This window comes from Eublepharis macularius, chromosome 7 (assembly GCF_028583425.1).
Source record: "Eublepharis macularius isolate TG4126 chromosome 7, MPM_Emac_v1.0, whole genome shotgun sequence".
Taxonomy (NCBI): domain Eukaryota; kingdom Metazoa; phylum Chordata; class Lepidosauria; order Squamata; family Eublepharidae; genus Eublepharis; species Eublepharis macularius.
The window spans coordinates 75,262,175-75,279,932 of NC_072796.1; the positions used below are offsets into that span (position 1 = coordinate 75,262,175).

At 38.9% G+C, this 17,758-nt stretch overlaps 1 protein-coding gene across 3 annotated transcripts in view; it reads right to left on the reverse strand.

The window, feature by feature from the left end:
• Nucleotides 1-17,758, reverse strand: part of OSBPL1A (oxysterol binding protein like 1A) — a 92,904-nt gene that overhangs the window by 27,655 nt on the left and 47,491 nt on the right. For 2 of the 3 annotated variants that reach the window (XM_054985320.1, XM_054985321.1), the window contains 2 exons: nt 9,612-9,774; nt 4,731-4,887 (listed from right to left, as the gene is read on the reverse strand). In XM_054985320.1, the coding sequence (XP_054841295.1) occupies nt 4,731-4,887; nt 9,612-9,774 (320 nt within the window). Of the gene's footprint in view, nt 1-4,730; nt 4,888-9,611; nt 9,775-17,621; nt 17,675-17,758 lie in introns of those variants that run through there. The other variant, XM_054985322.1, reaches the window with a different exon arrangement.

Sequence of the window (17,758 nt, forward strand, 5' to 3'; positions counted from 1 at the left end):
CCCACTAGGTATGCATATGTTTTTCCCCAAGTCCATCTATAGGAATGTATAGTTTTATACTGATTCTGTGGCCAGGCCTCCCACTCACAATTTGGGCAATGAAATTCCATTCCACTCCTTCCTTACCCATCCGGGACCAGTTTTAGTACTGTGCATTTCATCCTTTGGTATCAAAACTTCTAACAACCTTTTTATCTCCATCCAGCTTTAAGGTACTATAAGAAAGGCCCAGAGGTCTCCATACAGCAAACCCTTTCCACCAAACATTCTGTAAAACTTAAGCAGCTAGGTGCAATTTCACATACACAGTGTAGTACTTCAGAAACTAAACCTCTACTCAAATATGACTGATTCCCCCCAAGCCAGAGTCAATTAGCACCCTTCTAGGGGCTTCCCATATTTGACTCTTCCTCTTGCTCCCTTCCACTGCTGTGAGCAGGAATAAATTGAATGACTGTCAATCATTTGATGGTGACTATGCGGTACAACAACACTACATAAACAGAAATTAAGTGGGAGGGAAAAGGTGTGAGAAGGAAAAGGCATGCTCATTCCATTCACAATTTGTAAGGCAGGTGACTGCTGTTTAAGCAAAGGCAAACAAACTATCTTCTGGAAGTGTTAAAATAGAATGGAATTACAAGCCAGAAGGGCATGTCTGTCCTAGCTCCAATCACATAGATCAATATCAATGGGAGGAGAAGCTACCAAAAGCAGTGCTGCCACCATCTACTACAACTTCCTTCTATACCAAGAAGAAAAAAAGGTGAGGGCACTAGCTCACAAAATTAGAAGAACAGAAGTGATGAAAATGGCTTGTGTCCTAATAAAGCACCAAAGGAAAGCTAATTTTCCCCATGTTTCCTCCCCCACCCCAGGAATTCTCTCTGACCCCAAAAAACATATCCAGGGTTGTGAAACACACATGGGCAAAAAAGGACTCAAAGATTGGGGGCTGAAGTGAGCAGAGGAAGGGGAGTAAAATATTTCTCTTCTGTGAGGAGAGCTGCAGTGACAGAAAAGCAACATGGGATGATCTGCCCCCTTCACCTCATTGCTCAGTCAGTGCAACTCCACTCACAAAAAAGAAAGAGGTGGTGGCAATTTCCCTTGCCTTCCTCTGCTCACTGCAGCTCTTGACATGCACAGCTGATTGTCCATGTGGATCTCTTGACCCCAAGAATAATATTCTGGGAATCAAAATGGACTGCAGGCTGGGAAAAGAATGCAGGGAAAATCTGTATATCTCCTATTGGCGTTTTGTAAGATACAAGCTAACCTTTGCAGACCCAGGTTAACATAATGTGCAGGGCAGACAAACTGATATCCCTCCAGTTATTATGGGTTTAACAAGCATCTCTGGAAGTTTCCTCTACAGTTTGTAAAAAAATATTTAACGTTCCCCATGTTAGTGTTATTATCAACCTTGATTGCTCGAATTGTTTACTCCAGTTATTAACCCATTTCAGCATGATTAATGTACCAATTTAATTAAGTTACATTGCTATACTATGCAGAGTCACACCCTTCTAAGTCAATAGGCTTGGAAGTCAATTGAAGTCAATAGGCTTGGAGGAGTCTGCTTAGGACTGCAGTGGAATTATGTAATGGAAACAGTGGAGAGAATGCACTCCAGAAATATCTGAAGTTCCTTCACAATCTTCTTGTAAACTTCAAGGTAGTTTCTTAATTTGGCTTTAAAAATACGGTGACACGGAGACAAGTCCCACAACATATACTGCATAGATAGGCATATTTTATTCCCCTCCCTGATCATCATCTAGAAATGAACACAGAGTTAAGCCTGAATATAATGTGGCCCTCCTGGTGAGCAGAACAAGCTGCTTGGGCTGGGGACCGAGTTTGCTGCCCCAGATGAAAAAAGGCAGCTGCTTCTTCCCAAGCATCTGAGGATTTGCTGTGGTGGGCAGAGCCGAAGGGCATATAAGCCTGCTCCACCTCTCCAGGATGCAGCCTTCCCCTTTGCTCGGCCCACCCACCTTCCCCATGGCAGTGCAGGATTAGCTGGTTGCTGTTTTCAGGGCCAGGTAGGAATTTTTTCTCCTCTCCTTACTGGTACACAGGGATGGAGTTTTTGCCTACCTTGCACTGCTGGTTTGATTAACTGTTATGGTGGTGCTGTAAATAGTTGGTCATTGGCAGGATAGGATGGGAAATGAGTGGGATGGTGACCCCCTTGGCACATTCCCATTGGTGAGGAATTGGAATCTGTCAGGAGCAGCTGGTAAGATTCACGGCAGCCAGTTACAAGGGCAAGACTGCCTGGTGGGACCCCTGGACATGTCCGCCCCCTCCAGGCTCCACGGCAGTGGGGGGTTGGAGCTTTAAAGGGGAACCAGTTGACTAGCTGCTGGGTACCAGCCATCCTTTGGAGGGCTCACCCCTGGGGCAGCAGAGGCTTGCCCAGGCAGGTCAAAGCGGAGGTCCGGTGCGACCCCAGGGCTTGACCTGCACTGCTAGTTAGATCTCTTGCTGTATTCCCAGTTCATGTTGGAAATAATAAAGTGACCCAAAGTTTATACCCAAGTACTGTTTCTGCTTTTTTACTTTGACTGGAGGGGGGGCAAAGCATGTGAACCCATCAGCAAATATAAAAATCAGATTAAATTCCCATTCAACTCCCAAAGACACTGCTCCTGTGATGCTCTTAGCAGAAAAGTCATATACAAAACATTTCCAATCCCAAGCATTGATCAGCGTTTTTTGATATACAATATTAATGCAACTGAAGTTCAAGTGTTTTAATAACAATTTATTCACAACTTTAACCACAAAAGTATGTTCACTTTGAAGTATTGTAGTGTTATGCCAGATAAGAAAGGTACCACAAAACATGCACAAAATGTGTGCTCACCCCCACATAATAAATACATTAAAAGCAAGCCCTGGTACATTTTAAATATATTAAAAACAAGTCCCAACAATTAAAAAAGCCTCAACCAAAAACAATGACTACAACATGGTCCATGCACATTTGTTACATCTGTAGCATAGCTGTATGAAAAGATAAGCAAACAGTGTCAACAATCCCAAGACAACCCTGAAAGCTACATCCCATGAGACAGTTTGCTCCATGGCAGAATTTAGATTGGGTTTCCCACAGAGGACTGACAATGTGCATCAATTTATTTGCAGACATGACATCCCAAAGTGTCACCAAGGTGCCAGCTAACAGGTCAGATATTACAATACAGTTCACAAAAATACTTGATCCTTAATATAATATATGTTAAGTGCATGTGTACTTTTTTTTCAAAAGTGTGCCACTGCTGTGTTTAAGAATGCTACCATAAAAATCCATTTAAAAAATTGGCCAAACTTACACTTTGGCACACATCAGTGAACACAGAGGATAAAAAGAGGGCTGCAAGTAAATGGGGCAAAACTGGAGACAGGAAGAGCTGGTGATCAAAAAGGCTAATGAGAGACATCTGTAGTGGAAAGCAATGAAATACCAGGGGACTAAGGGAACACATAAGAGCTCAGAGGCTCTAGTCACCTCTTGTTTACAATTTTGGCAATATAGTTTTACAACAAGCCTTGTGGAAACCAGCCAAATTTCTGTTTGTTTCCTTTGCTTGAAACTATCTTGAGCTCATTGTTATCTAGCATAAGAGTACTGCAGACATTTGACAGAGGATCCTAACAATTCTTCTGTCAATATTGTGCAGACTAGAAGCAGAGCAAAACTACATTATGGGTTTTAAAATAATATATAAGAAGGTGGTAGGGAACTTGAACAAAAAAATCCAACCAATTTGATTAACTAACAAACAGAGCTGAGAAAATTTTGAAAGCTTAGTCATTTAAAAAGTTGATGATGCCTAAACTTTTTCAGCTCAACCACAATTATTGCTGAAGCAATGAGCCTCTTCAATCTCCCTACACAAGCAACTATAATCATATTTCGCTTTGAACAGAATGTGTTCACATTAGATTGCCCGTGGCATGGCTTGACACAATATATATGATAAAAGGAATTCATTTAAAGTTCTTCTAGTCTTACAAATTTCCCATATTCACCACCAACAACAATGAATGAGGTCACCATCTATATGCAGAGCAACAAGTGCCATTTATAGATTACATTGAAACCATGTTTAAATTGGGAAGCAACATATTAAGTTGTCCCTGCACTGAAACTTGAGAAATGAGGTATTTGTTACATGTAATTGAGGATCTATTCTCCTCCTTTACATGTAAAAAGTTAAAGAATAGATGGTGGATAATTAGAAAACTTGTCTAAAAATTGACAGAACTTTTTGCTTTTAATGCTTCTGATTAAATTTGAAATATATATTGAAAAATATCTAGTTAGTAGCCATGCAGAGAAATAACAATAATGCTAAGGAGATCAAGTTACTGGAAACTAAAAAAAGCAGCAAGAGGCACACATTAAAAAAACATGAAGAAACAAGAAACCAGTATTGATTTCCATGAGACAAATTTGAATGACTTAAAACATGCACTTTTAAGAATTCATGTACTAAATTTGCACCATAGAGCAATCACAATGTTGTAGTTAACTTTTAAAAAAAGTAATGTTAACAAAAGAAATATGTTAACATTAATGGACTGTCACTCTATCCTTATATTCAACAGAAAAGGTGCAAGCATCCACAATTATCTTTGGGGCACACCGGATGGATTTTGTCTCACTTGGTTATAAAGGTTACAGTCCACACATAGGCAACTAAGCAAAATCCTACCTGTGTGTTTTGATGCCATTTGACAAAGCCTCTCCACTGTTACAGCCTTTTTCTTCAGACATGTCAGATGTTATAGTATCACTAGAATCCACACTGTCTTCTAATGAATAAGTTGTCACAGTTTCAAATCCACTCAGTGATTTTTCAGATTCCGAATCTACAAGACATGTGAACATCAATGAGCAAACCTCAAGGCTAGTCCTTCACAGACTGATGAACACCTTTCTCATACACAGCTCTGAAACCCAAGTAGCCTCCGCTGTACCAATGGCAGCATTTGTGCAGTGAATGCTTAGTGCTAGTGGAGACAGAATCTCTGGCGGGACATGAATGAGCAAGTTGTTAAGCACCAAGGACTGGGAAAGATAGGCAAGGTACCAAGGAAACACTTTCACTCACAACTCAGGGCCAGTGAAAATACAATCCCTTAATCATGGCAATATAGTTTAATAATAAGAACATCATGGTTAAGGGATCAGAAACAGGCTCAGAGGACAGCATGGTCACTACTCCCATTCCCTCCCTCTTCAAATCCTGCTGGCCTTTAAATGTGGTTTTCAGTTACAGCAACACTGCTAGCATTCACACTAACCATTTTAACTAGGATTTGAAACATGTACAGGATTGGGCTGCAAATTCAGGCTATAAACCATATCCCTCAAAGCAAGACAAGCATATGCCTTCCTCATTGCTTAAGATGCAAACCTATCACATTTTCTAACAATCCCAAAGCTGTTCATAAAATAGCAAAAGGGGGCTACCCAAAGACCTAGTAAATATTTCTATATAATCAAGACACTTTCCTAATATTTTTATATTGAATTTTTATATTGTTTTACTGAATTTTTATGGATAATTGTGTGTAATTATGTTTATTGTGTTTTGAATGTTGTGATCTGCCGCCCACTTGTGGGGAGGGCAGAATAGAAATCTAATAAAATAAATAAATGTGAATATTATTTTGAGTCTGCACAATTCTCTAGGTTAAATCATAGAGTTCTGGGGGGATCCTAGAGTATTACTCTGATTTGATGACATCACTTCCAGATTTGCATTTGAAGTGATGCTGTGCATTGGTACAACACTGAAGAGATTGTCCCTGACTCTTAAATTTTCTCATCATCTTGCCAGCTGTGTCAATTATGAGGGAAGATAGGTAGGAAAAAGAAGAAAAAGCCAGGAATGGGGGGAATTGGCCTGATCATATTTGTAGTAGCTTGTAGCATCCTGTAGAGAGCAGGAATTTAGCTTGGGGATGTGTACTGTAAAGTGCCAGGAGGGTACACCTTGTTACTCTGGTGCAGCCAAAACAATAATGAGACATGTGGCGAAATAAAATGATTATTACATAATCTTTTGTTATTCACAGTCCACTTCATCAGATACAGGAATTTAAGAAGTGGCAGTAAGGTGTAGATATCCCAGCCCTAATTCCCTACCTCCTAGCCCTTTGAAGCCAAAAAACACTGGATTTATTAGGATTGGAAAAAAAAGAAAGAGAGAAAAAGAAGAAAAAAGTGCTTCCTCAAACGTAGACTCATTGAGGGGATAAAAGTACAAAGGGGGCAAAAATCTGTAAAACTTTTAAGTATCCAAAACAAGAGATAAAAATAGAGTAAAGGGTTATGTCTCACGAGAACACATTCCCTTACTCCCAAAGTCTACATACAGCTTAGTATAAAATATCTTCACCTTAACAAGTACTATTCAGGCTTGTGGCAACACTACCTGCTTCCTACTTACCTAGCCCCAATGCATCTTTGTTTTCAAAGAAATGGTGTCGGTACTCCTATATAAGGTTGCACCAATTTCCACCTATTCCTCCTAAGGACTTGGGAGAGCCTCCCAAAAAGCCGCTGGTACTCAGTACTGGTAAGTACCACTACAAAAAAAGCTGGCCTTAAGACCTAAATCTCAGAAATAACTGCTATGGAGAAACTCAGCAACAATCACAATAATGACTGTGCTTATATACCGCTCTTCCAGACAGATTGGTGGCCCACTCAGAGTGGTGAATAAAACCACTGTTACTATTTCCACAATACAGCTGAGGAGTTGGGGGAGAGAGGAGTGGCTTACCCAAGGTTATCTACTGAGCTCATACAGTAGTGGGATTCAAACCGGAAGAGTGCTGATTTACAGCCCAACCAACTTCCAGGCATCCTATTTGGACTATGGAAATCCACCACCATCTTCTGTAGAAGGTAAGCTGCTGGTGGTAGGAGAATATGCAGGCTTTCCTTATGATGTGTGCAGCTTATACTACAAACAAGCTTGACCAATCAAAAGAAGCAGGTCAAAGTTTTTAGCCAGCTGAACAAGCTTCTCTATTTTGCATGTCCAAATTTACAGGTTAATTCTGAAACACAGGAAGCTGTTTGGGGAAATGTTTAGGCAACAAAACTTATGGCCATAGAAAACCTCTGCAGATGGACATCCCAAACTGATAGGAGCTCTACTTTTCAGAAGCACCTCCTGCTCTGAAGAAAGATTGTAAATAGATTACTCTCGTCCACTTAAGGAAGAGAGATGCAAGAATAAGGTGACTCACAGAATTTCAAATGTTAACATATACAAGCGGCCTAAGTTACTTCATCCCCCAGAGCTGTGCTTGCATAAATGTTTTTTTGGTTCTAACTGGTCTGTAATTATTTTGGTATCCTAATTCAAGATCTTTTTTATTAAAAGGAAGCTAGCTCCACTGTCACCCAGTTATTCTTTTTGGCCCAAGCATTACAATTCCAGAGTGCTATATGCATCATTCCAAGTTTGGTTTTACACTGAAATATGAAGAACTAGATTTCTCCACGAACAGCAGCAATAAGTTAGAAGATTTATGATTAAATTTACAGTGCAATCCTAAGAAAGTAACTCTACTCTAAGCTCACTGAAATCACTGGGCTTAGACTGGAGTAACTCTGCTTAGGTTTGCACTGCAAAAGTGCCAAACATGCTTTATCAGGGCAGCTTGTGATGTATTTTAAGACACAGCTATGCACATCACTGTCTTATGATGCATACCGATATAATATCAAAGACTAACAATACAATCTTAAGCAGAGTTAGAGAACCCTGTTTAGGACTGCACTGTAAAGCAACCTCCCACCCTCCTATTTTGCTTTCTTTATTTTGTTAAAAAAAAAGAATGAGTTCCAGAATGTTACTACATTTCTTTCCACTGAGAAATGTGTTTATTAATGTTTTTGTGTTTTCTCTTTGTTTCAGACTTAACAACAAACCAGATTTAGTTATTATGAGGATTTTGAGCTTACATCTTTTTTTGCATCCCTCACATACAGTTCCATTTTCATGTCAAGCTACAGTTTTCTGTCCAAACTGACAAACTGTGCTTTCTGTTTTCCTTACAAAATAGGAAATGAGAATCTGAAATCCTGGTTTGCAGGCAATGTGCAAAACATGGTTTTCCAGTTGAGACAGAGCAATATACTACACAGTTGGCCATGCAAAGATCTCATTTAAATTACGGGACAAGAGAACATACCATTCATGCAAGCTCATTCACACAGTGGCAAATTATGGTTTGTCATTGTCTCCAAATGATACCTTTGGTTACAGGTGGAACATAGAAGCCCTTTTTTGTCTTTTGGATTGTTCTGATAGACTTCAGATTAACGTTTGGCATATTGAGAAAAGAAATTATCAACAAACCTGGAGGCTGCCATTCCGAGTGCAGCCTCCTTCATAAAACTTTCTCACAGAAGAAACAGCATAAAGATATACAGCAGGTTCATCAGTTAGATTGAAACAAAACAGCCTCCTCTTGATCTCTGATTCTGGTGATATTGCTTTATGATGCAAGGGAGCAAAAAGTATCTCCATCATTTGGTTAGTTAAAGCATAAAAACCTCCAAAAGGGAAGCCCAACTCACATTTCTTTCTGCTTAAACAAATCCACAAATAGTCATCTCCTCCTACCAATCCATCCAATGCGAAAAGGAGAGCATGTACCTTTCAACTCCGGTCTGCTCTTTAGATAACACTAAGAGACTAACTCCTTGTTTATAGGTTCAGAGCTCCAAATCATTACTTGTCAATCCTAAAATGACTTTGGAAATCCTAACCACCTGAATTGTTCCACTGGTAAAAAGTCTTTGAATACCCAGCCTATTTAACCTAATCCACTTCAATTTAGTAATGCAATTCAGCAACTATGTTGTGTTTTAAACAGGTTTTTTACACTGGGTGTTTGTATATTATCATAACCCATCCAGAACCTGCTCCAGCCTTTGTCTGACACTCCACACAAATTGTGCATAACTGCCAATAGCATGTGTCCCCATCTGCAATTAATAGATGGCAGAGAGAGAGAGAGAGAGAGAGAGAGAGAGAGAGAGAGAGAGAGAGAGAGAGAGAGAGAGAGAGAGAGAGAGCGCACAATGAAACAGCAGCAACCCAGGAATAAATATGGCTCTTGGGAGTTATTAGGCAACACAGAATATAAACCAAGGTTCACATACTTAGTCTTTATATAATTGAAAGCTCCAGCCTTTTCTATCTGAAACGTCTTATAAAGTTGCATGAACTCCTTTTGAAATTAAGCCCAAGACTATAGATCCACGCCTTTGGATTGGCCCCTTTACTATGCAATCCTAAACAGAATTACATCCTTAAAGCTATTGGGCTTAGAAGGGTCAATCTTCACCCCCAGTCAAAATTTATAACACCCTTCTTGGCTCATTCTTCACTGTTTCTGCCCCCGCCCCCCAGTACTCCATCAAAATATAGCTAGGAACTTCCTTCGGATAGGGACTTTTGCTTGAAATGATTGTGCTTTGATGGTAACAAACTGGACAAGACTGTTCCTCGATTTTCTTTTTAAAACTCACATCCCACCTGGCTTTCAGTGCCACACACACTCACCCGAAACAGCATCATAGAACTGTTCCTCGCTAAGGATGCTCAAAGGTGGTGATCCTTTGACTAGTGACTGCTCTAATTCATGGTGCTCAGTGGCTAGTGTTTCCAGGGCTTCAGATAAGATCTTGTTTTTCTCTTGCTCATGCTCCAGTTTCAGATTCCTCACCTGTAAGTAGAAGCATGGATGAATAAAATTTCATATCTCTCAAGAACGTTAGACTCAAAACTATTTCAATGATAGGCTCCAGTTTGCAGCTGAAAGATGTCAATAAGTCTTTAGAAGTTGATTATGAGCACCTACCATGTTCTTTTCTTACCTTGTACTTTTGTCTTCCCATTTTAAAGTGTCAAAAAAGTACACAGAACAGCTTTAAAGAAAATGAGTGGCTTCAGCATTATGAATTTATTTTATTTAAAGGCCACATAAGATTACAATGCAGTTAATACTACCTTTGTATAATTCATAAGATGGCCGATATGAACTTGAGACCACAGCACAACTAAGGCATTTTAAACATGAGAATTCAGCAGCAACTTAAACAATAATGTATTCACTGTGGCATAAACAGTTAATGTATTTGAACCTCCTAGAATTAAAAACTTTTCAGCAGTATCACAAACCAACCCAGCTAGGAAGATTAAACATTGCAACATTTTGCCACAATAAATAATTTGTGATCCAGTAAGTATTGACCATGACTTCTTTGATTACAGCAGTTTTTGTTCACCAAAAGCAAACACATGGGGAGAACCTTAACTCTGGAACAGATGGTTTACCAGTTCTGGATGACAGGAAAGCCAATTCCAGGTGTCCTGTTGTTCGACCCTAAATTAACCCTAAAACTTACCTGTTTTGTCCAACCTAATAGAGGATAAGAGTCCATGGCTTCACAAACACAATAGAGCATACATTTGGGTTTGTAACACCATAGAAAAATCTACAATTATACCATATGTGTTTTATACACCCATCTTGTAACACACAAGTATCCTTCTTTTAAAACACAATGACTTTTCACGAATATTTCTAATTTTCAAAGACCAGCACACTACAAGACAATGATTTGAGAGGTATTTATAATCCAAAATCTTGCAGAACTAAACTCTGAAATTCCCCTTGTCACATTTCAACCCAAACTTAAAAGCAAATTCAATCTAGGATTTGCTAATTAAAATTTTATTGTTACAGATGTAAGACAAATATTTTAAATTATAAATGTTATATAATTCCCTCATTGAAAGACATCACTCAATGCAAGTCCTAAAATAAAATTCAATATGATGCAATATTAAAAACAACCACTAGTGTAATACACAAAGTAATTAAAACAGTTAACTGGACACTCAGCCTAAAAAAAAAGGAAATCAACAAAAATATCATCTATAATAAGTATATAAATAATGAGAATATTAAAAGAGTGAATATCAGAAAAAGTTAAAACAAATAACATAATACTGCTAGTCAAAAAGACACAAAAATAAGCCTTAGCTTGCTTCCAGATCACTAAAATACTTAACCCTTAATGAACAAATGTATAGTCTTCACAAAATAAAAACCATGTTAAGAAAGTTAAATCAGATTATAGCTATTAAGTCTTGGGAGGTACTACAATGTCAAAGAGGAGCCTCTCTGCTCCAGTAGCAGAGGGTGGATAAATAAATATGTAATATAACTACACACACAAAATTAAAACTTGCTCTTCAATGTATAAGGGAGAAAATCACATAATATTTTTTCCAAAGTCACATAATATTTTTTCCAAAGTCAAACATAATAAATATGATACAAGTGACCTACTGTATTAATTACTAAAGCACATTATTAATATTTAGGTTTATTAGCTAAGTATCATTGTAGTAAACTGTTTGGAGCGCAGATCAGCACTCGAATTCCTCTTCTGCCATGAGCTCAGTAGGTGGCCTTGGGTAAACCACTCCTCTCAGCCCCAACCGCCAGCAGTATTGTAGGGATAATAATAACACTGACTTTGTTCACTGCTCTGAGTGGTATATAAATACAGTCATTATTACTGATATTTGATTTTCTTTTCATGGAGAAAAGGACCTACAGTTCTGCATACTTGGTTCTATACTGAACTACTGTGCTTGATTTCTAGTAAGTCAGAAAGTGTAGTCCTATGCAGATTTACTCTCATTTAAGCCTTAGACTAGAGTAACTATGCATATGATTGCATTTTAGTGTTGCATTTTAATCCACATTTTATTTCACAGTTGCCTCACTTCTTTTCTAAGCAGATAGCAAGTAGAAAATGCATATAGGCTGGATCACCAGAGGCTTCCCATTATGTGTTAAAGACAAGAAACTGCAAGGAAAATATTTTCCCCATCTTTACTTATCTTTTGCAGTCTTGAAAAACTATTCCCCGCCCCCACACACACAATCCATTACAGGAGTGAAAGTGCTTTCGGCTTACACAAACCAAAGTCATCTTGGGATCAAACTATATCTGTACTGGAAGTTACTTGCACATGTGGTCTTAACAATGGCAAATAAAAGTAGGGATATTCTTGCATACCTGTAAAATTTGCATATCTAGAATCACCATCTCAGCAGCCCAACCCACTGCATATTAATGAAAGCTCTTCTCTACTTGTTATATGCTGTATTTATTTACTATGCAATAACTTTTCCTGCCCTGGGATTCCAAACAAAAAGACATTACAGTCACTTTACTAACAATTTCCTTTAAAGAGAGCCAGAGAGAAGAGGAGAAACCAGTACTTAACTGAATATTCAAACTCATAATGGAGCTGGTCTTAATTAATATAGAACACCCACAACTCAAATACATTCAGCAACACTAGTAACTACTGAATTATGGTCCTCGATTTCTAGTAAGCAACAAGAAAAGAATCTAGTGTGCTTGTGTCTGGTCTCCCACTCCGCACAGACAGGTCATCTGTACAGAACTGGAGTACATGTGTGTTTACTATAATGTGACTAGGGCTAAAGTTAAACCAGACATGAAGGTTCTGTAGCACCAGTTTTTCAAAGTAGTTATCAGGTATGCAGGGCCCTGATTTTGAATTCTGACTGTGGCACAAGAGCAAAAAGGGCTTAAAGGTGACCTGAAATGACCCTAGGGTGTGCTATTTGTACTATCTGGAAAATTTCTATATACTAAGTACTGAAATGAGGAGCTTAGATCCAATAACATAGTTAATTCTGACTTAAGAGCAAGATTTAGGTCCAGTAGCATCTTATAGGCCAACTAGATTTCCAGGATGTGAGTTTCTGAGAATCAAAGCTACCTTTGTCAGATGAAAGTGTCTGAAAAAGGGAGCTTTGACTCTCAAAAGCTCATGACCTGGAAATCTTATTGGTCTCTAAGATGCTACTGGGCCTGAATCTTGCTCTTCTAACTACATATCAACTACATACCACCTGAAAAAAATCTGACATAAGTGCATTAGGATGCAGCGAGAAAGAAACGCTCCCCTAAAGATGGTGGTTTGGGAGGACTAGAAGCCTTCCAAGAACTATGATTTCCACTTGAATTACAAACAGAAAAAAAAATCAGCTAAACAGAAAAGGCAGATTTTACACTTAAATTTATTTACATACTTTCCTTGAAAAGATAACATTAGCTCAAGCTGTGATTTGAGGTAACATGAATAAGCCTTCAGTTTCTATTTCTCCCCTCCCCTTGCATGCTTTGATTCCTACTGCACTTCACAGCAAGCTATAGTTTGCCAATAAATCAGAACTGGAAACCTGGGTTTTCTGAGAACAGCAGTACAGGAGGGAATTGGAGTTAAGTTGCAGATTATTATTCAAATCAATTATGAATATTCAACAATTTAAAAGTCTAAGGTCATGAAAGAATGAATTCATACTAGAGCTTCTGAATGGTTGTTTTTTAAAAGGTGAAAGCTACAATTTTGAATGGAGGGCCCACTGTTTCCTTTTCTCTTACAGGGGGATGCTGTAATTCTTAATTAAAACTTGTTCTGAATCTGACAGCCAACGTTAATTTCAAGATAAAAATGGCTCTTGAAAGAATGGGCAATAATTGTAATTTAGTATTTAATTGGATTGCTTCTGTTCATAAAAAGCTATCCCCTAGTCTCTCAGATATTGGTCAAGCAGCTCAGTTTTTATCATGTTCAATGTGTTCTAGTTGAATCTCACATTGCTGTTTACGAAGATCTGTACCAAGGGCCAGCTCACACAAACAAGAGCACTTTTTCTTCAGACACTTACGTTGATACGTGATCACTGGGAATATCTCATTTTGATGACTGTGGATCTCCTTCTTAAACACATTTGGACTGCGGCTATGGCTATGGCTGTTCTCATGTAAGATCTCATGTGTATATCCAAGTATGTAATTGCATGGCAAAAATAAATGCTACTTCTTTGCTCTGACCAGGCCCTAAATCTGTTTTCTACAATTCAGTTAATCCCTATTATTGCCCATGCTACGCCTGTTTGAATCTCATGGAGTTCAAGATATTTATCTGCAATAGTTAAACAGCAAGGATATTAATTCCAGTATTAAATACTCAAAAACTAAATTTCTAATACTCCATACTTCTAATACTCCATACTTTAACTTATCAATGTGGATTATTTACAAGAGCTGGTAATAACAATAACTGTTCTCATATACTGCTCTTCTAAACAGATTAGTATCCCACTCAGAGAGGTGAACAAAGTCAATGTTATTATCCCTACAATACTACTGGGAAGCTGGGGCTGAGGGGAGTGGCTTCCCCAAGGCTACCAACTGAGCTCACGGCAGTAGTGGGATTCAAACCAGCAAAGGGCTGATTCACAGTTCAAACCACTATATTATCAGATCTAGCCATTATTTTGACATCTGGTTGTTTGGTTTAATATTCAAGAAGGTCAGACGGACTACAGGAAGGCAACGAGGACAATAACCAGTGAGCAAGTTACCAGAAAGGACTGCATCTGTCTTTCCCAAGTGCTGTTTAAACCGATCACAATTCTAGCTCACTGGCTTGAGAGGATGACTTAGGTTTGATTCTATACAAGTAGCAATGGCTTTTGTTTGCTTGCTATTCTGCTATTTTGTGGACTGCAAGTTCTAGGTACTCAGCAAATACTGAATCTTCTGGCATATAGGAGGCAGCAGTGCAGTAGGGAGAACATGTGGCAATGGCAGTTTTTCCCAGTAGAAATTACTTCTCCACCCACCCCCTAGCTATTCATTCCTCTAGATAAAGTATGGTACGCATTCCCCTGTTCAACCTTAAAGAAAGGGGGGAGGGGAGGAATGTACAATTAAGTGAGGAGATCTAAACCTTGCCCCTTCCTGCAATCACTGCCCATGTTTCTGTTCAGCCATGTTCAATTTCTCAACCAGCTGAAAAACACAGAGAAACCATAGTTTCATTCTAGAGATTGACGTTTGGGGTGGGGGGAATCCATTAGGAAAAGAACTATAGTAACCAAAAGCCAGTACTCTGTGCTCCCATGCCTCCCAGAGATTATGATGTTATAAAAGAGATGTTCTTGCAAGTTTACAACACTCAAAACTGCTTCACAGCTGATACCCAATATCTGGGGGCCACAACAAATAGGTCTAATATAAAACAACCCACTAATCTGGGATGGTTGTACCCTACTTGCTTTCATCCTCTCAAAGTTTTATTACAGTCTACAGAATAGCCAAGGTAAGCTAGAAATTTTTAATGGCACTTGAGACATTTCTATACTACCTTGCAATAACTCTTGCAAGGCCTTCCAGTGTACTGGAAACACTAGTCTCTGTTTAAAACAGTGGAGGAAAGAAATCTGCTGAAGGCAACATTCAAGAAAGAAAAGAGAGAGACCAGTACATAGCTATGCAAAATATTTGAAAAGAAGTTGTTTGTACAGAGCATTAACATGCAGCTGCGCTTTATACCATTTCCTAAGCTAGAAAATTGGGCATAGAGCATGGATTTCACTATTAGAGCAGAACAATTTAGAAATCCCATCTTGTCCAGATTTTCTAAGCTCTTGCGGGCTTGAGCAGGCTGACTCTTAGCTACTTTCTTCTTTTAGGCTGGGCAAAGCTGCCCTCAACATTCTGTGTTCTTGAAGCATTTTCAGTCCTTATCAGCCTGTGGTGGTTTTGGGGGAAGGGGGGGTCCTTTTGTTTTAGGTTCATTTATATTTTTCCTCATACCTAAGGTGTCCTCACTGTGCATAGAGATCTTAGTTGTGGGTGGCCCCACAGTGCAGTACTTGTCACCCACACAGAGGCCAAACAGTTAACTATTAGATATATGTTGCTGTTGATGGCATATATTTTAATTAATAAACAGAATATGCCACTGTAAAAATACTGTTTTGTACACTGAATTAAAAGGCCCCATCACAAGATAAATTTCACTGATCACTTTCAAACAGGAAGTCTGCTTTTTGCACACTTAAACTGTAATATGCGACAAATGCACGTCTGTTGCATTATACATAAATACTGGGGGATCATTTGCAACTTATCGTGACCTGCCATACGTACACATTAATATATTAGGTTTGAATGGCACATGTGATGGGATATGGTAGACATGATTTTCTACAGTGAAGTATATACATGTAGAGAATTCATGTATAAAGTGAGACAGACTTGCAAGCAAAACAATCAAGCTGAATCAGACCAAAGATTAATCTCTTCCAGCATCTTACATTCAAGAGTGGACAGCAAGACCCTTGAGAAGACCCCAAGCAGCGTCTGAAGGCAGCAGTCCACCCCTGCTGTTTGTCTTGGCCAGCAACTGGCATTCATTATAATTATAATATACCATTATAATTAATACCATTATAATTTAAGCATCATAGCTATCAAGAGACCCAGCATTTAAAAATACTTAAACAGGTGGTATAGTTAGAAGTCACTAACACACTTCTGCTTAAAGGGAGTTGCCAAACAACACCAATTAAAACTGTAGATCAAGAACTACGGAACGCTGCAACACAAGAAGTTGCAAGCCAGTCATTACTTCCCACAACCTTCTTTAAAAGCTCAGAACTGATTAACAGGACCTTAGTTCCACAAGACCAATAGTTAGAAATTATTCTCATGGATGCTCCGGTATAAGCACATTTTTCTATGAAGTACCCCTAGTGTCCCTGGGATTTGCTTTCAAAGGATATTGGTTTGTTAAGATTTCATTTTGTTCAAATTACATCAATAATTTATCATACTTTTTTTAAACCTTTCCTCCAAGGAGCTCAGAGCAGCATAAACCATCCATATTAATTTTCAATCTTTTAGTTTTAAGTACATCAAAGTCTTCTTTCACATCTTGGACATTTCAAGGATCAATGTTAAGGCCCTGTTTATATACACTGAGTTTTTAAAGCTTTGCAAACTTGTAATTCTGGTGTCTAGCATCAATTCACCCAATGAGATAGCTTATCCAAATCTATGCACTTGCTACAGTTGAAAAATTATGTTGACTTAAAAAAACCAGCTTTAGAATATTTTCCACTTGAAAAAAGATGAGTAATATTAACTATGGCAATAAAACTACATTTAAATGCCAATGAAGCAATTTCATCTTTTGTCAGTAATTTCTACTGAAGCTTAATTTGCAAGTGAAAAATCTGGTTTAAAATAGTCTCTAAAAAAACAAACCAAAAAAACCCTACCCAACATATTTAGTCATCACAACGGGCTTTTCAAGTTGTACTCCCAATTGGCGAAAGAGCAAATGCAAAGGTTTTCCTTATCCCAATGTCAAAAGAGGGGAGGGAAGCTATTAACTTTCTGATAGTGACACAAAGTTCCGTCTAAGTATCAAAATATCAATATTAGTGAGAGTGGCTAGGTTAGGAAACAGCTCCGGTGGATTCTTACAGTAAACAGAGGAATTAAAGCCTTGCCTTGCCCTGTCTTCTGGCACTGGTACCAAATTCCCTTCTGTCCTTTCCTCCCTCCAGCTCTTCCGCTTGAAGAGCGCTTCCCCTCATGCAACCACACACGCATCCCTCACCTCCGCGTAGACCCACCTCCCGCCCCGGTCGCTCCTCACCTTGACTGACCACGCGCAGTGCAGAGCAGCTGCTCCTCCGCGCCCAACGCTGCCCCGTCCGAGGCAACTGCTGACCTCGTGCGCAGCGCTGCAAGGTCTCCGCGGCAGCCTCCGTCACCTCCTCCTTTTGCCCGGCG